General features: G+C 35.9%; 1 protein-coding gene across 2 annotated transcripts in view; it reads right to left on the bottom strand.

Annotated features, from left to right (window-relative positions):
* Positions 1 to 24,021, bottom strand: part of GLS (glutaminase) — a 70,460-nt gene that overhangs the window by 3,519 nt on the left and 42,920 nt on the right. Inside the window, exons 13-17 of one of the 2 annotated variants that reach the window (XM_004674434.2) lie at positions 23,780 to 23,911; positions 22,775 to 22,867; positions 2,500 to 2,561; positions 1,353 to 1,429; positions 1,207 to 1,270 (exon numbers count right to left, since the gene is read on the bottom strand). In XM_004674434.2, the coding sequence (XP_004674491.1) occupies positions 1,207 to 1,270; positions 1,353 to 1,429; positions 2,500 to 2,561; positions 22,775 to 22,867; positions 23,780 to 23,911 (428 nt within the window). Of the gene's footprint in view, positions 1 to 1,206; positions 1,271 to 1,352; positions 1,430 to 2,499; positions 2,562 to 19,508; positions 21,723 to 22,774; positions 22,868 to 23,779; positions 23,912 to 24,021 lie in introns of those variants that run through there. The other variant, XM_012726510.1, reaches the window with a different exon arrangement.

Genomic DNA, 24,021 nt, shown 5'->3' on the forward strand with positions numbered 1-24,021 from the left:
AATTACAAATGAAAGGGGGCAGGGAACACACTTCATTTTCTTGCTCTGGAGAAAGCTGGCGTGTCATTACTTTGGGCATAAAAGGGAGGACTGTCACACTAATGTGACACTTTAGAATACTATCAATCAAGGTCGTTTTCATCATGATGGACTTAATGTCATGGATGAAACTGGATAACCAAAGTGTTATCACACTTAGGAAACTGCTAACAATTTTCAAACACAGACATCATAACTTTCCTGCATTTTTTGCAAGCCAAGGTAATAAAACCTGAACCTCTAATTTAAAAAACAGTAAAACCTTATTAAACAGACCTAAATAGCTAGAGAATAATCAACTTGCTCCAAACTTACTTAGTAGGGTCTTCAAATATACAGTTCAAACTCTAAAATCATATATAGTTCAGACCTCTTCAAGTATTTTTTCCCTCCCATTCCTCTAGCCTTTATTTCTCATTACTGACTCATCCAGTTATATAACTAGTTATATAACTTTGGTTATATAACATGTAAATCTATGAGACAGAGTGGCATTATTTATGTATATACATAAGGAGTGTTCTTATCGCTCCTTGATGGGTCACTCTGTGGACAGTATGCACTGCTGGGTAAATGGGGAATTTGAACCAGAAGGGAATGTGAACCAGAAGGGAAAGAAGACCAGAAAATATCCCAGGCAGATTTCTCCCACTATACAGAGTGACCTCTCTAAAGTTTGTTGTCCTAAAGGCAATGATTAAAATTCAATTTCCACAAAACCTTCTAAAAACGGACTTCACTTAAATCCAGGAATTGCAGCAAATATATTCACTTTAAAAGTTCTGTAAAAGTAATTTCCTTACTGCTTTTGATATATTTTATATATTAAAATATTTATCATTTTACCCTATGTAGTTTAAAAAAAAAATGAGCACAAAATCCCTAATATCTTCCTGCTTTTCTTTACAAAGCACTATTTTCTTCAAACAGTGAGTTGACAGACTAGCCTGGAAAATTCTAAATGAGAAACCATTCTTAGACAAGAAATAGGATGTGGGAGAGAGCATGACTGACCTAGAAGAAACAAGTCTGTTGCCTGTGTAAGGCACCATAGCAAGTTCAAGGAGGTCCAATACGTACAGGGTAGATTTAACATCATCACCATCGATAGCCGAGTCTGTGTAATAACACACTGACTTGCCAACTGTAAGTAATGTAAGTGCTCACCTGTCCTTGGGGAAAGGATTTACTTTGCAGGCTTCCAACAAAAATTTAACAACTTCAACATGACCTAGATCCAGAAAAAAACAGGCAGACTTTAGTGTTAAGTAGAAAGTTAGTCTTTAAAAAAAAAAAAGCGGTTCATCTATTACCTTCTGCAGCAGCTACGTGGAGGGCTGTTCTGGAATCATAGTCTCGCTGCTCCATATCCATGGCCGACAAAGCAAATCTGAAAGTTTGTAAGCAGAGCTACTCATTAGACATAAATGTTAATTTGCACGTGGAACATATACTCCATTAGTTGAATCTGAGATCCTGTGATGAGGCCTTAGGGCCTCTGTGCCAACTCTAGTCTGTGAGACAAATGGACCTTCACCAGGCCTCTCAGGGGAGCCCGGGACCCTGTGAAAGCCACATGCCAACGTCGGGTAGATGCCCCTACACCGGTCTTTCCTTTGTTCTGTTTGGGCTAAGAGGAAGGCATTCATCATCCCTCACAGATTTCGGCTTCATTACATGATAGTTCAAAACTCAAGAACAGTGGCCTAGCTATAGCAAAGGTCATGCTGTATAAGGATAAGAAACCAATAACTAAAGCTAAAATGTTTTCCCTGAGGCTACCATTTTTAAACTAACACAGTTTAAAAACACAGTTTACAAGTACTCATTAGCCTTTATTTGAAAAAAATTTTTAACATGCATTTCAGAAAATTGAGGTATATTAACATGTGACATTGTGCAAGCTTAATGTATATACAGTGAGTTTACTGGCTACCTCTACAAAACTGCAATCTAGCTTAGACCTCCTGTGTCACACAGTTCTCTCTTTGTGTTGAGAACAATTCAGAGCTAGTCTCTTAGTTATAGTGTTATTGGTACAAGTACTGGTGAGACTAAAAGACGGAATTGAAGCATACGCATTTTCCTGTCCTAAAGTTCAGTTACAACTCTATACAAAAGACGTAACCCTGGTGATCTGCAAGTCATCGGTACCCCCATTTGCCCATCTGCCTTATCTGCAAAGATGGGGTGTGGAGAGCAGATGGGAACTGGGAATCACTGGCGCATTAGCCAGGTTAGCTAAACAATAGCCATGTGGGCAAACAGGTGTGGGCTTCTGAAAGAGGCAGAAGAGGACACCCTGCAGCAGGCTGAGGCACTAGAAGTGGAAGTGTAACTTAAAGTTGGTCAGGTCATCTTTCTTAGAGGAAAACAAGTGAGGCTTGAGCCTTAAAGTGACTGTTGCCTAGGAGCAGCTTCATAAATACCTGCAAATGTTAATCCACCCTGTTTACATACCTTCGGAGGGCAGACACATCTCCAGTATATGCAGCAAACAGGAGGTTTATCACGGATTTCACCTGTGAAGAAAAGACACATGAAACATCCACAGGGGAAGATACACATACAGCTTATTCAGTGAGTGACTTCCCTGTGTCTGGACACTCCAGCTGGGTCACAGGCAAAACGTTTTCACATGTACACTTCCATATCCAAAAAGACTGTATGTGTTATTTTTTTAAATAGAGGATTCTGAAGGATAATTCAACAGTAAAGATAAGATGTATGAGGGAAAGAATGATGACATTATAAAAGAATGGAAACTTGTGACCTATGAGAAACTGACAATGGAGAACCTTCTTCACTTATGTCTCTCAGTACTACTGCCTTGGATCCTGCTAAAATTTACATCACATTGTTATTAAGAACCAAATACCTAATCCCTGCAGCAATCATGAAAAGTCTCTGTGACTTTCTACAGTGAAGGAACCTAACTAGCTGAACACAGCCTCAAATTAATCATGTAAATAAATATATATAAAGAAAGAAAAGAAAAAGAAAAAAAACTTTAAAAAGAAGTGAATAAAGGGAAGACAGTTTTTATTAAAAAATAAAAAAAGAAATACAAATATTAGTAACGCCTTGTTGATATCTCACACACACACACATGCCACACACACACTCTCTCTCTCTCTCATGTCTTCAGTCCAGTTTCCCTCCTGACCACCCTCACCCACTCCTACACAGCCAGTCTATCACCTATCACTTACTCCAGGAGCTTTTTTTAAAGGAGTGGGGGTGAACAGAATCACTCAGAATGTTCTGAAAGTAGAGCTATGAAAGCATCTCTCCTCCCATCTCTAGTTCTCCTACTCCCACATCTCAATTTGATCTATTTCAGGAAAGACTTTGAAAAAAAGCCTCCTGGTGTTTTGATATGCATTCTTCTGCATAATGAACCTTTTAATCTGATCAACTTGGGATCCTCAACTCCTCCATGTTCTTGAGTTCACAGAAACTGCAAACTACTGATGGGCTATTTGCTCTCCATCTTTCCAACTGGCATCTCATTACTCTTGACATTTGTTGCTGTTGCTTCCTACTATCTTCAAGCTTTCGGATTAATGACCACTCCTCAAAACAGAGGACCTGACCCCACACGGCTCTCCCCACTCCCTACTCCTATGCAGAACACCTGCTTTTCATACCTCTTCTCCCTTCTCTCCAAACCAAGTACCCGATCATCTTCATTTCTGGAAATAGCTGCTTTACCTAATCCTCCAAACACATTTCCTCCAGATCTAACTTGCTCCTTCTTTTATCCTGTTTCTAGGATCTTCTGTGTTCGCACTCCTCACTGGTTTCTCATCTCAGCCTTCAGACAGCTTCATCCTCTTTTGAAAAACCAGCACAATAATCCTGTTGTTACCCTTTCAGTGAACAATTTCTAAAAGTAATATGTTTTTCATTCCCTGCTAGTTTCCTTCACACCCACTATTCCTTCTAAATAGTACTCTGAAAAGCTCCAGCAGCTTCCTAAGCCCTGACTTCTCCAACGCCCAGCCTCTCCCTGTCTCCTCTGAGGCGGCATTACCTGCTCCTGCTCACGACTGCCATCCCTTTGCTTTCCACCACCAAAGGAACTCGAGTAGCTTCCATCCTTCCTGTTTCAACATTATTCCTCTAGGCAAAGTGTCTTCCCAATCTACATCTGATGACGAAGCCTTTGCTCTAAGCTGTGACACCACAGCTGCTCTACTTGCTTGTCATGCTGTCATTTCAAGCTCAATAAATAGCCAACCTCTCTGATAGTTCCCTGCCCTGCTCCAAAATCCACATTCATCTGCCTGCTTGGCATGCCTCGAGGACGTTTAATAAGCATCTCAGGCTTATGCCAAAAATGGAATTTTATCTCTACCGCCTCCCCCCACCCAAAATTAGCTCCACTTCCAGTCTCCCTGATTTTGGGATGACGCTACAATTCACCCTGTTGCTCATCCCAGAATTTGAACCACTGTCTATGCTGCTGTAACTGAACAAGCTAAGCCCTTCACGAGGATGCCCAACAAAGCAGGGGTACGCAGCCATGAGTACTGCTCTCACCCGGCACCCCAGTACAGCTGGGAGGAAGGGAAACTTCTTTACCACACAATAGAGAGGGTCTGCTCCTGCGGACCCTACAGCGCTGGGGGAGCAGCAAGGGAGAGCGATTGCTTGATTCTTTCGCACTCACAACCCACGACTAACTCCTGAACACGTCCACTTCCACCTCATCTCACCCAAGAATGTTATGGCCCCTTGTTCAGTTCTGCTGTTATTGGAATTTTAAAAAGAGAGAGAGAAATCCTGGCACTCCTCATATCTATAATAAAACTCAAACACTTTTCTGTAACATTCAGAACACTGCATGTTCTACTCACTGGCTAAGTTGGTCGCCCTCCCCACTCTCTCCCTTGCCAGGGATGTGCATCCTGGTTTCAGGCCCTGGACTTACACTTGCTGTCCTGCTACCCTCTACCCAGCAGTGAGGAACTCCCTCCCTCCCTCCTTCCTGTCATGTTTCTACCCAAATGTTACCACATAAGACTCTAAAATGCTGCCATCCTCCCCATCACTGTTTACCCCCCTCACCTATCATCACTTTACACTACACACACAGGTGCGCGCACACACACACACATTTCTTGGTTTCTTTTTCCCCATGAAGCAACTGGGGTCTCCCCATGTGGGCTGAAACCCAATTTTTCTTTTCTCACCCTAATCCCAGCACTGGCCACATGCAATGGGAGGTCATTAAATGTACGTTGACTCAAGTGAACCCATTACACCACTAACACACAATGTCGATTATAGCTCAGTAAAAAATAAATTAACCGAATACTCTCGCTCAGAACATCATTTAACTTGGGACCACCACCTGGAAATTCAATTGCAATTATTAGTACTGGTCTTCCACCTTCTCAAACTTTTCCCCATATTTCTAGCCATCTTCTCAAAATACTGATCTGATCACTGTAAGTTTCTCAACAAGGGAGTGTCAAAAACAACAATCCAATCATTGCTCATAAAATCTGAACTCTTGAGCCTTGTCCTGGATTTGAGATTCTTTAGTCTGTTGCCCTCAACAGGGCAAACTAATTTTCCTTGTTGTTTACTTGTTCTTGTTCTGTCATCTAGCCCCTAGACGACACCTGGATTCATACTCCATCTTCTTCCTCCGTAGCCACTCAGGCCCTTCTTCACTGCGGTCCTCCCCAGCACCCACCACCGTCCACTGGCCTGGTAGACTGTGGCAGTCCCCCAAAAGCTCCTTGACTACAGATGCCTCAGGATCTTTACCTAGAAACCTCCTTTCCCATTACATCTCTGAATGTACATTCTGCTCTTCCTAAGCTACAGGACCCTACTATTTATTCCCTGAGAGCATGTTTTCTCTACCCTTTGTCCCTGAAATGTGATTCTCATCCCTGTATGATTAGAAGTCAACTCCTTCTGTATCTGCCTCCCTGTGGCATGAACACAGACCACCATGTCCTGTGTTTACCCGTGTAGCTCTTCTCCTCACTACCCAAGAGGAATCCAGAGCTCCAAAATGCAAAACATTAATATATGACCTGCTATCCTTGTCCTTATTCTTTAAAACATTAGTCCTAAACAATAAACTCTTGACCTATTTCAGTGACTGTGTGAATTCCATCCCTTTTTAAAATTCTGAATTCAGACCAAGCTAGTTTGAAGAGGTTTTCTTGTCTAATTGCATTGTGTTATCACTTAGTGACTTAATCATTTATTTTCCCCCAAAGTTCTAAAAACATCTTTTATTAGTGAGATCTAAGAAAGGTTGATTTTAGAATATAATCAAATTTTCGCTTTATTCAGAAGCATATTTTGGCTGACACATAAATGTAAAATGAGAAACAAGAAGTTAAAAGGACTTCGGAGACTCATCCGGAGGAAGAAAGTGAGTAAAGGGTAAGGGAGAAGCATGGGATTCCTTCTGTGAAAACAAAATCCTGAATTCAGCCCACATCCTTGTACTGATAACAAAATGAGTGTCAATCACACCAATACAGAAAAACACCAGGAGGCAGCACAAGCAGGAGCGCCATCATTCTCTCTGGTGAATCCTCCACCCACCCTGCACCCTCTGGTCTGTACCCCAGTTCTGTATACATAAATCAATCTTAAAAAAAAAAAAATGAAAAGCACAACCTCTCTACTACAGAAAATAGCCACTTTTTTTGTATTTAAAATTGAGCTATGGTGAAATATCAAGAAAAAAAAATGCATAGTTCACAGTTCTGAGAGTGCTATTTCGCTTAAGAGCATTCCACTTCCACAGATGTTCCCAACTAAACCAACACACCCTCTGAAATGAATACCACAGCAAACTGAAGGATGAGGACACCCTGGAGAGTGACTCACCCAGCTCCAAGCCAGCTCACGCACAGGATGGCAGTGTATTAACCACTGCACAGGGTCACCCCCTACTTTTCCAAAGGATACCTAGTTACGTTGATACACAAGCACTTGTCCACGTGACCAATGTCCAGAAAATAATGAGTTAATATTCACTGCCAGAGGCACGAAAGCTGCATTTCCATGAGTCATACGTCAATGCAAAGAAACCGGGCAGATGCAGACCGGCTTGACGGTTAGTGCATGCCTCCCGACAGCAAAGACAAAGCTCGCTTGGGCAGGGGACCGCTAACACTTTATAAATTAAATGTTAACAGCCTGACTTTCATATTGCCTATTTTCCAATAGGACTACATTTTCTTATCAAATCTCTTTGTCAGAACCTGCCAGAACCAAACCACTTTATCTTAGTTTATCTGTACAAAGTCATGACAACAGGACACAAAAATGTTACAGTTCACATGAGTTCATTTACCGCTGGCATGCTCAGCATATAAAAAACCTCCCTTTTTCAAAACTACCAGAAGCAAGTGGAAATTTTATCAATTTTACAAGTCTGAAACATGACATTCCTAAATGTCCAAGCCTATCATTCCCTTATTCATTTTCAGCCTATTTAAAACTTGACTTGGGTGACTTTTGTTCCCTCTTCCAAATGTCTTAAACCTGTACAAGTAGCAACCATTGGAATTAGAGAATCATATCACTTAGTATTTATATAATGATCCATGAAAAATTCATCATTTTTAAGTTACAATTGTTTTTAAACATCTGACAAGCTGGTTGAAAAATATAACTATAAAGAAGTTTTATTTATTACTACCACTGAGGTCAAGGCCTTGGTTCAAGGTCATATATGAATTAGTGATGAGGCTGGGTTACATTCCCGATTCTGTACCACCCGAACACAATACAGGTCCTTAACAGGTACTAGTGGAGACGGAGGAGTCCTTACTCTGTTATCGAAAGGATAGAGTTAACAGAAATTTAGTTCTAATCCACAAAGGTCCTGTGCTAAATATTAGAAGGAAAGGAGGTAGGAGAGAGGAGAGAAAGAAGGGGAGCAAAGACTGACTTACTGGCTTTCCACTTTACTCCAAGTATTTCATTTCCAACCCTATTACCAAATGCAAAACTGTGCTTTCCCTTGTTTTTCCACATTACTTTCTGTCCTCACACAGAGACTAATTCAGCCCTTTTGGAAAGTTTTTAATGAAAAAATAAAAAGCAGACAACTGGAAAACCGCCCTCTGTTCCTACCACTTGCAGTCTGCTGTAAGCTGCTCTCTGGTTTCCAGCTCACTACAGTATCTGTTGCTGTGAAAGAGATATTCTTCTTCATCTTTTAAATAAACCATCATCACACCAGACCCAAGTCAGCTTTAACAGTTTCATTCCAACTTAGTCTTTTCTACAAAAATAAATGAAAATAAGTTTTTGGCCTGCTTTCATAAACAGCTTTCTTAAGGTCAGCTTTAAAAGACATAATATGTACTGTAGCATAGCTTAAATTTTTTTTTAAGTTACCTGTAAATGTAATTACTTGCTGACAAGGGGGAAAATATAAATTTAAGAATATGTAGATGATGAAGTATTTCCTCTTTTTGTTACTACTGAGCTTACTATTTGTATGGAAGTGGGAAACAAAATTATAGTACTTTTATGATGAGACATACTTAGGGCTTGAGGCCATATATATTCCTAAGTTTCCAATGCCTTGTTCATACACAACCATTTATATACTACATATAGACAACAGTATTCCCATCTGACTTGATCAAAGGGTCACAGGAAATCCTTTGTGGGAACTACAGTTCGGAAACTTCATGATCACATCTCCAAGTTTTTATACAAATTCCCAAGGTTCTTATATGGTAATTTTAATGGAGAAGAATACATTGATCAGTTATAGTTTATAGAAATTTTACATACAAAATACAAACTCAAGATGGTTTGTCACTACATTCTGCTCTTGATTTTCAAAATTTCTCAAGTAGATTAATTTGAAATAATTTAACCTATTCTTAAGGTTATAGTCATCATTTTAGCAAAGAAATCTGGTAATACATGGAGACAGAAAATTAGGATTACAGATTATTTATAGCAATATAGCTAGTATGAAATACTTAATTCTCCCTGGTCTGAACTTTGTGCTTTAAAAAGTATTATCACCTCTGCTATTATTATTCAAAGGAGGAAAACAGGAGGCTATCATGTTTCAGCTAACTTGAGCGAGGTACTAAGGCTGGTCAGAGGCAGAGTGAGGAGGGCTGCAGCCCAGTCTGCCTGACGCCAGGCTCAGGCCTCTCAACCACTACTCAGATTCTACTGGGTCAAGAGATTTCCTAACAAAACAGGAGCCAGAGTTCCTCACCAACACAATAGGAAGTCTAAATTATGTTGGGAGGGGCTATTAGGAAAATTAGGGATGTTTTCTTATTGACATGCTACCCAAATGTGTATTTTTTAATTGAAAAGAAAAATAATTCTATAATCCACAAAAAGGAAAACGAGGGAGATATTATCTTCATGTTGCTTTTAATTTTCTAAAAAATGATGTGTGTGCTTTGGGTTAAATGTGAATCAGATTAAGAGTGAGTGCTATCACTGGCAGCAAATGAACCAATTTCTTATCTCAGTAGCTCAAATTATTCTGGTATGCCAATAAATAGTCTAAAATGGTATCAGCAAATCCTTCTTCTAGATCCTAGTAGGAACGTAGCTAACAATATATCTTTGTGTGGTCTGACAAAAATCACTCCTAATTAAGAATCAAGCAGCAAATAGGAGAAAAATAGAAATGCATAAGAGCAAAAGCAGCTGTATCTCTGTAGAACAAAAGTGCATTTTCCTTGTGGCTGACCCAAGAATATTTGTACTGCACTGACAAGATTTCTTATTCAGTCTGCCTGGTTCTCTTCCATTCTTACACAAATATTTGTAAAGCTCCAGGAACATCAATTAATATTACATTAGTGTATTCAGAGAGGACAAGATGCCACACTCTGACAAGATAGTGTTGAGTTTATTTACGATTATTAGCAACGCCACACACACAAGTATATGAAACAAAGAGGCAGAGAAAACTAAAAACAAAGATGACTGGAAGAAATTCATCACCAAAGGTTGTATGGGACTTCTCCCCCACAAAGATCAGGGTCAAGGTCACTGGAACCAGAAGGTACTTTATACAGTCTTGTACACATTTAAAATCAATCACAAGCAAGGCCCTCAGAAGAATTTTTCTGTTGAGAAATAAAACAATGTTTTGGCAGAAATGGAAGTGAAATTAGTTTGAACTTAGTGTTAAAGGACATCTCCTGGGCATGTCTCAATACTGCTACTTCCGTAAAGCAGAACACACAGACAGAGGGTTCTATATTTATTCCACCCACAATACATCCTTATTGACTGTTTTGATTTTAGAAAAGTAACCCTCCTTTTCTCGCTCTGAGGGCCATTTTTCAATCTCCACTTCCTTTAATGCTTGAGAGCTCTGAAACACCTTAACTTTCTTTTGCTTGGTACAACCAATTGCCCCCAACTGCTTGAAATATTCTCCTTCCTTGACTTCTGATGCTACACTGTGACAGATCTTTCTCCTCACTGGCCATTTTTTCCTAGTAGGAGTCCCTACTATTAAAATAAAAGAGCCTCAGGAGTCCTTATTCTATCTCCCTGATCAACTTTACACATCTCCATACTTTGAACCTACACTCTGTGCTGACCATTTACAAAACTGCACCTCCAGGTTAGACATTTTTTCAGAGTCCCAGGCCTGTACCTGGTTTACTGAACATCACTACTGCAATTTCACTCATTCACATGTGTCAATCAGAATTAACTCTCACATTGCTAACTGCCTACCCACAACCCATTCTCTGTTCCTGTGCATATTAGCAAGGTTGCAAATGTGCCCAATTAAATATACTTCCCAGGAAGTGTATTTAAAAGCCCAGCTACTCTGGGCTTTTGAGAAAATTTTTACCTTAGACAGCACTCTTTTAGCTTCCATTTTGACTATGTAAGTGAGACTAAATCTAGAACAGTTGTGAGACATGAGGTTTAAGTCCAGTACACTATGATTGGTGGGACAGCTCACCTTAGCTCTGACTGGCTACGCCCATGCTAATACTAGAAAGTTAACCCCAAGTGTCTAATCCACTGCCAGTGAACACCCCACACACAATTCTTTTTTAACCTATCAAATATTATGTGCTGCCAATTTGCTTTCTAAACACATCTACCTTTCTCCCTCTACCACCTTATTCTAAGTCCTGACACCAGGACCTCAACTTTAGTCTCCCTCTAATCCACTCTCTACAATGCAGGTTTAAGTCCTGACATCAGGACCTCAACTTTAGTCTGCCTCTAATTCACTCTCTACAATGCAGGTTTTTAACAATGATATTCTCCTTCTTAAAGGCCTTCATTTTTCCATTGCACTTGGAATAGTACTGAACTCTTAAGACAGCATTAAAAAACCTGCATTTTCCAAACTGTGTCCAGAGGACTACAGGTAGCAGAACACCTGAGATAGGTATCAAATTGGCAGGTTTTAAAATCAGTTTCTAGAGTTGGACCTAAGAACCTGTACTTTAAAACTAGTTCTAAATTCAGATGCACACTAACATGTGAGTAAGCCTACCCTCCACACTGTGGTCTATCGCTAAGATTCACCCAGTTATTTCAACTCACTCCTATTTCATCACCTTTTCTCTTTCACTTCAAATGTGCTATTAGCACCCTCTAGTCCTGGGTTGTTCAGGGCAAACTATCCCATTAATCCTACTCTGTCAATCCTAACTCATTCATTAATCCTAACTCATTCAAAAATTAACTACCACTTAACTATCAGGGAAAAATCAATCATCTTACCCAGATAAAATGTGGTTATGCTTCTCCTAGTACTTGCACTTTTATATATGCTTTAAGTAACTGTTCAAGAAATAAAACATTAAAGATACAGCTAAGCACTCTCTGCACTCATTCTCTTCCGCCAGAAGCCTGACGGGCCTGGGATGCTTGTTATTTTGTGCATTTAACCACTGTGCCCACTTGTTTCAAACTGTGTTATCTATAAAAATGGTGTCAGGTGTTCTATAGCATTTCACCTCTTTTGTAAGTTAAAATGAACTAGAACTACCTGTATTCTCATGAACTCATCATTTCAATTTTAGTAGCTTGTTATTCAATGTTGCTTTTGAATTGGTTGTTCAATTTATACCTAGATTGCAATCACTCTGAGGTGTAGCATACTTGTCTCATTAACTATTGATTTTTTTCTTGAATATCCTGCAGCTCAACACATAACAACAGACAATATGGGGTGAATGAAGAAAGTGACTGAATTAATAAGTAGGACAATGCCAAGATTGATTTATGTAAAATCTGAAATATTCATCAAATTTAATGGGCTACATATTTTGAACTGTTTGGATGCTGTTTAAACAAAACCGCTGAAATAGAGGGATAACTGGTTCTCACTAGAAAGGAAACATTTTTAAGGATTATACACTTTCATTTATATGTAGATGGACATGGGGATGTGGGGAGGGAATTACATATAGAATCAGAAGTGAGGGAAAACACACAATATGAAAACAAAATTCCTCATCTACGGAAAGAAAAAATTATTTGGTAGCTATTTAAAACCGGAACCGAGAATACTGAAATAGAAACTGAAAAACCAGAAGAGTCCTGGCCACTTTCTTACTCCAAGTAGGAAAGTTCATAAGAATGAATGACTTTGGCCAGTCTTAGCTGTATTATAAAATACCAGATGAAAAGAAATGATTTAATGAGAATGTAGGTATATTTACTGACAACTCGCCAGAGTAAGGGCTTTGGAACAGATCGAAGTTAATTTTTAGTTAAACAGTGTTTTCCTCATAGTCCAGTACACATGGTATATACTTTGGTTGCTTATTAAATGCAAACACATATGCAAAACTGTAAATGGCGCTAGATGAGGACATAGTATTTCATTTTTTTATCACACTATCACTCCAGTTTCGCTGGTTTCCAAAAAACTTTTTATTCGAAGTGAAGATGTTAACACAGATACATTCACACTGGGAAAATAAAAAGTTCCAGATCATAAAACTGATATCAACAACATTAATAAAAACCCCTTAGAGTTCTATAAAAGGCTCCAAAGAGTAAGGGTTTAATAGAGTTTCGTGGGCAAAGGCATAAACAAATGGATTTCTAAATGTATCTTCTTAACTAAGTCTTAAATAAACATCAGTTTTTAATGCCACATATTAATCTACATTGTACACTACAGGCACTTATACCTATAACCAAGGAATGACTTTAATGGAAAGATGTAGAGACTTATCTTCCAAGTCCAGTAACATAGGAGTTAATTTTCCCAGTTAGATAAACACTTGAGAACATAGGTGATTGTATCTGTTAAAAGCCTCTGGGCAAGTTTTCCCTGTACACCTAATTTTGAATAAAAGGCATTACTTTCCTACATGAATACCATGCATGCATATATTAAAATCATAAGCTACTGGTAACACAGGGTACAAATGCTATCTGCATTATATAAACCAGTTACAAATGAATTTACTGTAGGATAACCTTGTTTAATATGAAATTTCCCTTAATTCTTGGTCTATCAAGGCATTTTGCAATCATCACTGTCCTAACTTTTTATTAACAAGGAGTCCTAAGTGTCTCCAGCAATATTTTGCAATGGGAAACAGTACAGTCGGGGGCTAAGGACCAAGCTCAAGAAGCAACTGGAACTTGGGCCTATAAAAACCTACAGAAGTAACAGTACCTACACTTCAAGAGGACCAAAAATTCTTACAACATACTTTACACTAATGGCTAACTCACAGTTAAGTTACAGTAAGTGCCGGTTACTGCCAATGACTTTAAAAACAATGCTATTTCTATTCTGATGTTACTAAGTTTCTACTGATAGGGCATTGTGCCTGTTTTGTTATCAGAATTGACTGAAACTGTTGACATTGGAAGCAAAGGGGGAAAACCACAGGCTCTTCTGTCAGTTTGAGTAAACCTAGGATACCTGGGCTTAGGCTTCTATTACTATATACTGAATTGTAGTCTATACAACGCTAAGCTTCCCGTGACAAGGGAATGACAAAGGAACACTAGACTTCCATGGTCTTTAGGTACAGGTGACAGGCATGGATGAGACACTGCTGATTTTAGGTAGGTATGGTTATTTCAAACCTGTGAGTAAGGTGATTTGTACAATACATTTTATAGTTCAATATTCTCTGTCGGGATGAATGAGAATGGTACATCTTCCTTAAGTCATTTTTACTCGCGAGCAAGAAATGTTTTAATTATAAAACTGATAAAGACTATGTTTCAAATATATTAAATGGGCATTATGAAACAGAACAGGGTTTAACATGGATTTTTAAAGTAGAAAACAAGACTCAGAAATTCATGTGTGTGATACTGGGTTTCCTACTGAGACACTATACCCAACTCACTGATGCTTTGCAAGCATTCGGTGAGTCTCTGCAAGGCCTGAAACTATTAAAATTGTGCAGAAGATGCCAAGTTCTTAGCTTTCCCAAAATCTGAGGCCTCACAATGGCACTTAATAAGCATTTCTGCAAAACAAACACTACAAAGCACAAGATGGGGACAGAGTAGCAGCTGTATCCCCAGAGCTCCTACATACGAAGTCCATACATGAATAATTAGACCATCTACATGAAAGGGACACCCAAGAAGCAACACTGTGGATTCTGTGACTGACAGACATATAGGGTGGATTTAAAATAAAACTGCACGACCGAGACAAAATAAAAACAAAAGCTTCTCAAGTTTTTATTACTTGATTAAAAAACACAACAAATCCATTTTCTCCTCAGACCAAAAAAAAAAAAAAAGTCATACATACTCTGAATTCTGTTATAATATCAATAGTATGTTTTACTTAAAACACGTCGCAAACAGGAAAGTAGAAAGTTAAAACTCTTCTTTGCAAAACAGTGCTCTAAATTCCACTTTGGGTAAGAAGGAGAGACATGAAGGTATAAACATTTTATTGCACAATTTAAAAATGTTAATTGTATTAGGTACCAGAGAAATTTAGCAAAATCACTTGTAATTTCATCAAAAGATGTCAATGAAGTCACTGTGCAATAAGTTAACATTTAGTCATTTCAATTCAAAGTTGAAACATTACTAGTTCATTTTATTTAAATTAAAATTTTCGTGCACCGATTGATCTGTACCCACAGATATATGTGTTCAAAGTTGAATGTGAAATAATAAATTATCAATGATAAGTTCTACTATATTGAAAAAAATAAGTTTGGACTTTAACATTTCTTTAACTTTTAGAGGAAAATGTAGATTGGCAAAATGTCAACAATGATTAAAGATTTGGAAATGAAAATTCATTTCATGGGCAGCTGATACGGTTTTGATTTTTTAACTAAAAGCTTTAATTTTGAATAAGTAAACAACAGATCTTGGGTAGAGCTCAATTAGTAATTGACATGGTTTTATAGAATATCATTAATGTAATTTAAAAGGCAATCAAAACTTAAGTGTTATGTTATTCCACACAAAAGACAATTTGTAAGTGTCCTTTAGTTATCTGTGAAAGGCACATACAAAATAGTGAAAATAATCCTGACCTAAAGAAATAACAAGAGGCTAAAGATTATGATTTTAATTGCACTTTACAGTGAAATGGCCCAAATATAAATAGTAGTGCTTGCAAAATCAATGCTAATACTTGAGGGCCATTCTAACTTTAATAGGTATAATGTGAAAGCAAGCAAAGTCTCCACTGTGTGTAACAGCCAGTCTCCTGAAAGTTCAGGTTCTCACCTACATTAAACTTGAAGAGGGAAGCACTACCAAGGCAAACTCAAAATTCTGAGAATTAAGAAACCAATACTTTTAATAGGGTAACAATATTTAAGTCATAACATCAATGAAAAAAACTTTAAAAATTAGTGCACTTAAAGAACAGCAATAAATTTCTTAATTAAAAAATAAAAATCTCGTAACCATCTCAAGCAAAGACTGCTACTCAGGACAATAAACATGCTAGACTATTATTAAAGAGACATATCAAGAGTACTGAGAGACCAAATACCTAATATAAAATCAAGGCAGTAGCTAGATATTTTGCATGGTACACACGTGCTGGGAAAAAGTAACATGCAAATAAAAAAACACTTTTTGTAGGAAGCCATCAGTTTAGAATTCCAGTAACCTTTTGCTCATTTATATTTGTTTTCATTATGTATTTAACCTAACCCCAAAGGAATTTATTTTTAAAAGTTTATAGTGCAATGTTTATTTTTAGAGTCACTACACTTTAGAGTCTGCTACACTTACTTTAAAAGAGTTCCAGGGTAATGTTTATTTTTAGAACTACTATATAATTGCAATATTCACTTCTAATTTTATTTATCTTTATAAACCGTGATGTGATTGTTTACCTAAAAAAAACAATCAAGTAGTTTAATAAACACTAAGGCGACAATTTACCAAACAAGTTTACAATCATATTCTCTACTACCAATTATGGTTCTTACTGAAAATAAGCAGTAAACAAAAGCTTTGAGCCAATAAAATATAAAACACCAACAAAAAAGAGGGGGAAAAACTGTGAATATGTTAATTGAGAAAATAAGGTGCTAAGAAACCTGGAAAAGAAGGTATGGTAGAGTGGGAGTTTATACCAGGTAATCTTTTAAGATTACCTCAAGTTCAATTATGTGACTCAAATAAACTACAAACTTACGGTAAATGAAAAAGTACATCAAATATTCAGAGAAGTGGAATTGTGTTTTTTAAAAGTAAACAAATGCTTCAGCTGTTACAGAATACAAATCAAAACAACAATTCAGGGCTCCAAGTGGAACCACTGAGCAGAGATTTTCATTACGTAAATATTAACAGCATTTTAATATTAAAACAAATTTAAAATAAGGTAAGAATTTGCTTTCAAAAGCTAAGTCTTCCAGATAGATTTCAATCATCTAAGGTATTAGGATTGAAAGCATTTCAGTAAATATTTAAGAAAAAAAACTTTAACTGTCTTGTAATTTTACATAGGAGATAAATTTGATATATTTAATCATATATTCAGTATTACTTGGCCCTTGAATTCCATGACAGAGAATGTACTAACATAAAGCCTATTTTAAGCTAATTGAAGTGAAAACCTGAAGGATGGACCATGACTCATCACAACAAACTTCACCTCCAACATCTGGCTTTGGTTTTATTACAAAATGTAAATATTACCTCCAATATAAAGCAATGGAGAAAATTGAGCAGAAATCACATTACTTGTTTTTTAATGCATTCTAGCATTTTCAAGGCCACCCAGGGGAAAGAAACCACAAAGTTATGCACAGTGAAATAAAAGAAACCTACTGAAATAACTATTCAATTGAAAAGCACATTATAAAAAAAGTACATTATTTCTTTTAAGTTGAGTGTAATTCTTTATACAAAATACTTTGCAAGCAGCTTTAAGGTCAAATTCTGCATGAAATCTTATGTTCTTGCTTTCCCTTTTATGAAGTTCACTGTTTCTCTCTGACTGTACAGTGCTAGTAGTGAACAGAAACCACAAATTTTTAATGCCAAATTGAACAAGTAAAATGCACTATATCTGATTGATTTTGGGGACAGGAGAAATTAAGAATTTCTTTAATGATAAACTTGAAACAGGAGTAAGTCAATAATCCAGTTATGCATCTATACTAATAGAGGGTGGATGAAAGAAATAGGCAGACAGACAGACAGACACACACACACATAAATAATACAGCAGGCCCTCTGGATCCAAAAAATCCACATCCTTGCATTCAATCTACTGTGCATTAAAGCTATACTATATGGTTAGGCCTACAGTGACTATTTGATAACTGCACATGAACAAACTTTTTTCCTTGTCATTATGCCCTCAATAATACAATCTAGGAACTAATTACACTGAATTTACACTGTATTAGGTGTTATAGTCTAGAGATGACTTAAAGTATACAGCAGGAGCTGGGTAGGTTACATGCAAATACTAGTCACTTTATATAAAGAATTTGATCATCAGTTTTTGAACCCTAGGGATTTTTGGAACTAACCCCCCTCCCAACCCAGTCATTGCGGAATGACTACACACACACAACACATACCCACATCATACATAAATGATCAGAATACAGAACAACATATCAGTATACATAGTGCTTTTTTCCATATACATAATGTGCCCACAAAACCCTACACCATCAGCTCAACATTGCCAGGCACTGTCATTCATCTCTCCCTTTGCTTCAAAGTTAGCAACAACTCAAAAACAACCCACATATATCTTTAAAAATAAAAGATCATAAACTGTTACATAATGAATATAGCAAGACAGTGAAAACTCCTTATTTACTAGTTCCAAAAGAACTTTAGGAAATAACTCCACAGAAGTTTCCATAGGCAATTGTATTTCTTTCGCCTTTAAATACTTTTGAATCTTCCAACATATATGGAATATATTCTCTGGAATATAAATGGCAGCTTTAATCAAATGAAAACAATTTTAATACTGTATTTGTCCTTCAATGCGTGGAGTCTCATAATTTGGGCACTATTTGAAAATACAGTAAGTTCCTTCTGAAAGTTAAACTAAAAAAAAAATAGTTTTGAGTGGATTTCAATATTATAGTGATCCACTTCTTATAAAAACCAACTTAAAAAAATCCCTAACTGTATCTTTACAGACAAGTGGTCATAACCTGTTACATAATGAATATAACATGGTAACACTGACATTCCCTATTATGAGACTGAGTTCTACTGTAAAGCTATTATTGTGATACCCTTGATTTAACAATGTTTTTTCCTACTTTAGACAACAGATAAAACATACAAATACACAAACAATAGCATCAATAATACTTTTCCTCATAAAGGTAGTTTTTTTTTTTAGTTGTCAAATGAAGGAAAAAATTGGGGGAAAAGCCTTTATTCAAATACTTCTACTACAACCAACAGGAAAATGTCTGCCCCATCCTCCCCCCACACCAATGCTAATTAAATTAAATGAAACTCACTCTTTAGTGTTTCTAGTTTCCCATCATAGCACCCCTTTATAACGGCATTTTAATATTATTTTCATAAAGGATAATCTTTTTCTAAGTTCAAAATCTCAACTATTTGCTCCAATTAAACTGTCAGTTGCTGTCATTTAAAAAGAAAACAATAAAATCAGCTTAAAATAAATTTATTGTACAATACAAAAAGTAAGCATACTGGAAAATAAAAAGGTACATTATTAAATATACAAAGCAAATGAAAGAAAGCTAATAACACAAATGTTTTTAATTCAAACACTAAGTTAAAATGCACAACATTTATGCTAAAAATAAAGTATGTCAGGAGGATATGCATTTCAAATGAAATATTAATGATGAAAAAAAGGAAAAACACATGCTAACTTTAAATGCTTGAATATCAAGAATTGGTAATGGCAGGAAACATTAAATTCAACAATACTGGGTACTTTTCAAGGACTTTATTTTAAAAGGTATTAAAAATACTGAAGAACAAAAATAATGTCCTTAAATCTGGCAAAGATTTTCCTTTTATTTGTTTTTTTAAGTAAAGTTTGGGGGCCTATTCACAATATTTTTCCTCTTCTTCCATTTTTTACCTTTTTACAATAATTTCTGTCTGCTCATTCTCAGCAAGATTCTTTAAACAGACAAGACTAGAAAACCCTAAATACAGTTGGTAAATGTGCACTTAAGCCTTACCAACATAGTTAATAGTCACCAGAAATTAATATACGAATATTGACACAAATTTTAAAATTTCATCTTATAAAGTAGAGCTTACTTTCAAATAAAGATGAAACAATTTAAAGTATGGGAGGAAAAAAATAAATCTTTATGCAAGTTATCAAGGGATCTCGTTCCTCAAATCATAAGTGGTCTCATGGAATCAACACAAATAACACTGTCCCAAGTGAATGCCAAGGGTGGAGCTTCAAACTCCTCCACCCCCCCAACGTGGCAAAACTAGAAGCATCCAGTTAGGATATGCATCTGGGTGTTAGAGGAATGTTCATATAACATAAAATTTTCTAAAACATAAGTTATTTAAAAATGCGATTTTAGTGTTTAAGCTCACCCAAAGGCTTCTGACCAATACCGGGAGGAAACTTGTTTTCTTAGTATCAAAGTTCCCAAACTCATAGGATCAGAATTACCTGTGTTAGCACTAGTATTGCAATTACCCAATGCAATCCTTCTTGCCGCTCTACAGTTACTTTTACAGACGTGAGCCTATCACATAGGTGTCATGAAACTATCAAATTCTCCTTCTAGATCTCATTTCTGCCTCTCCAAAGCTTGTAAGTTCAAAAATGAGTAAAATGCCAAGAAACTACCAAGCTTGAAGCTGTAGGGAGTTGTGAGAATTGGACAGGTATATGGAGGAAGGAAAAAGTGTGAATAGGTCCTACAAAACTTTACAATCACTTTGCCAAGATAGACTAAATATTGTGAATTATCTGAAATCAGGCTGTACACAACCCATAGACCTTCTCCAAAAAACAAGTTTTGATTCTCAATATAACCAAAGGATCCAGATCTAGCAGAAATTTTAGTAACATACTACCTTCAGACTGAATTCATTCATTTCCTAAGTACTCTAGAAGAGTTCAAATAGAACAAATTCTACAAGATGTTATAATGTATAATAAAAGACTCGTTAGCATTCGTGAAATTATTACGATAATAAAATTATTAAAAGCTAAAAAACCAAAATTCACCATTCATACTTAAATATAACATAGAAAAAAAGTAACGTGGATAATACCAAAATATAATTGTTCAGGTAAACATTTCACATGAAGACACTCACTGTCACTGCTTCTGAGTAATAACCATTATAGCTTTTTAACAGTGAAATATGTCATTTATCTTACATCTGAAATTCTTTGGCTAGAATGGTTTAGTAACATAAAACACTCCTGTACATGACAATTCTCACAGAACAAAGAAGTTGCAAAGTAAAAAAGCAAGACACACTTAAAAGTGTTTGATAAAATTTTAAATGAACTTTTAAAATGTAAACCCAATCTATCACTAAAAATGGTTTAATGTAAACTTGCGCTAATTTTATTATCTGCTATATTCAATAATCTGCAATTCATTATTTTGAATATTTTAGTTTTGTATTGAGCATAGAAATACTTTCTACTGCCACTATGGACATGTCAGTCTTAAAACTGGAAAAAAAAAATAAAATGCAACAAAACTTAGAGAAGCTAAATGTGTGGATTTTAGAACCAAGAATTACAAAGCTGTTACTATTCTAGAATGGAACTAACTATATAGTTACAATTTTAATACAAAGAAAAATTTCAGAAATTTTTCCTTTTAGCATTTTTCCAAATAAAGCAAGTTTGCTTTATTTTTAAATACTTTTTTAAAAGACCAACAAATCCACTTTCATTGTATTAACACAGAGATTAAAAGAAAAAAAAAGCTTAATGGTTCCAGCACCCAAAGTTGAGAACACACACACACAAAAAAAAACTCAAATAAATATTATAGTATGCAAAAAAGCTAAAGATGTTTGATGTAAGAAAAAGCTAAAGATGCCTGAAAGGTTAAATGAAGAACATTCTGAAACTAGAACCCACTTCTTTAGCTTTTTTCTCCCAGACTTTCCATTCTATACACTACAGTTGTAGAGATGTCCTCATTTGACTCAGGTGACACTTTTTTCCATACTGTCTCTTTTAAAGCAAGTTCTTGTTGCAGACTTTCATAGTCCAATGGTCCAAAGGAATGCTAGTTGTTCAAGCAACATACATAATTTATTAGTGCACTTGAGTGAAGAAAGGTCCAAGCTATAAAACGGTATTTTTCAATGAATGTTATTGAAATCTGTTAACACTTTCACCCACCACCATCTGATGTTTTGCTCCTGGTTATCCATGTTGTTTCCCACGGAAGTTTTTACTGTAAGCTTTGCATAATTTTTATGTATTATTATTAGTTACTTTGATTGGAATTAGAGGTTAGAATTTCCTTTGAGAATATTTTCTACTTCTAAGTGTCTCATACTAGCTTCAAGTGTAACTAGCAATTTTAGAATTAACATTTTCTATATGGGATGCAAAGGAATGTAATTAAAATATAAAACAAGTCCCATGACCCAATGAACAGCTATGTAAAGCAAAAAATTAATTACTCCTGAAGTTTAAGTTCTCCCCTCTCAGTATTAAGTCTGTAAAGGTTTACAAATGCAGTAATATGAAGTCCAACATAGTGACAAGTGACTATATTTTAAAGTAGAATACCGTATTAAGTCAGGTATGTTGCATTAAGTACTTTTTCTGAGAAAAACTATTTTTTATAGAAAAACATCTATAGTGGCCTATAAAATGCATTATGACGAGATGTAAGGTCTCTCACTACTACTATAATCTCTTTTCTATTTAGATATCCATCCATATAAAAATAAGTTTCAAGACTGTAACTGACAAATATTAAAAGTAAATACAATGCTTTCTCTTTATAGCATGAGTGTATTCTAGTGTGTCTTACTTTAACAGAATTCTTTAAAATTTTGCTTAAAATACTAGGAAAATGGAGGGAGGGGGTGACTCTGCTGCTAAGCTAACTAATTTCAATTTAAGAAAACAGTAACAGTTTTTAATATATATACACTATTGGTCCAGGACAAAAATGTCAACAATTTGTTCACTCATTTGTGATTAGCAAAGATACAAGGTCACTAAAAATTAAACTTGGTCTTATTTAGAAAGGTGAATCTTATCTCTCTCGCGCTCAAAAAAAAAAAAAAAAAAACACATAATCTAAAAAAGAATTGTGCTTACCCTTTGATCACCACCTTCTCTTCGAGGATCAAGTTTTTTTGCAAAGTGTCTCAAATTATCATAATTATGGAAATTGCACAAAGAAACAAGATCCTGCAAATAAAAAGAAGAGCTATAAGAAACTGGCTGTTTATAGAGTATTGTTTTCTCATATTTTAACAAGTTGCATTAATATTCTATTAACTACTTTCTTACAGAAAGCACCACTGCACGTAAACAAAGCAATATAATACAATACACCAAGAAAATTACTTTTAAAAAAATGAGAAGGCATGGATACACATTTGGACAACTCTGGTTACATAGCATTTTGACTATTTAACCTTCATTTCCTATAAAATGAGTACTATAATAACAGACCACGTGAAACAAGTCTTCTACTATATAACCATAAAAATATAACTATAGTGGCTACATTACTACAATAATATATAAACAACTCAATGTCATTCTCTAGTTTCTCTAAGACTTTAATTAAGAAAGTCTGCAGAAACACTACAATATTCAATGCAGACTGCAGGAAACAGTAAATGTAAATAAAATCCTATGTTGAAATATTAAAACAAGACTTGGGTAACCACATAAAAAATGAGTTCATCAACTGTGACAATTTTAAATTGCAGTGCTATTTCTTCAAAAAAAAAAAAAAACTTTTAAAGGTAGTTTATGGATATTCAACAAAGACAAAATAAATATAATAAACTGTCGATTTTTAATTTACTTCTCCAAGTTTAGTATCTTTTGCTGAGCTTTTGAAAACTAACTACAACTTTTAAATACAATTATACAGAAGCAGTAAACAAATGTAATTTTCTGTAAGAATGATTATATCAGAACTGTCTGGTGGAAGAATTTGAAGCTCCTGAGTACTTTTACTGCTCCCCAATAACCAGGATAGGCAGCAGAGTGCCAATAACCAATAAACTATGGAAATGAGTAAAAAAACTGAATCAATGAATAGTTCAACTTCTATGATCAACACTTTCATTAAGACAATGTGCTTACATGACAGAAGTGAATTCCCTTAACACTGTTGCCCATCTTGTCCAGAGGCGGAGACCAGCACATCATGCCCATGACATTGGGGACAACTAGAAGAATGCCCCCAGCAACGCCAGATTTTGCAGGAAGACCAACCTGAAAATGATTTTAATAAATATGTATTCATATTTTAAAATAAGAAATACATGTCCAATAACAAGTAAATTAGTTTTAAAGATATGGCATATCCATTCAGTAGAATTCTG

Source organism: Condylura cristata, unplaced genomic scaffold (genome assembly GCF_000260355.1).
Source record: "Condylura cristata isolate star-nosed mole 26May11 unplaced genomic scaffold, ConCri1.0 scaffold00002, whole genome shotgun sequence".
In the NCBI taxonomy this organism is placed as follows: domain Eukaryota; kingdom Metazoa; phylum Chordata; class Mammalia; order Eulipotyphla; family Talpidae; genus Condylura; species Condylura cristata.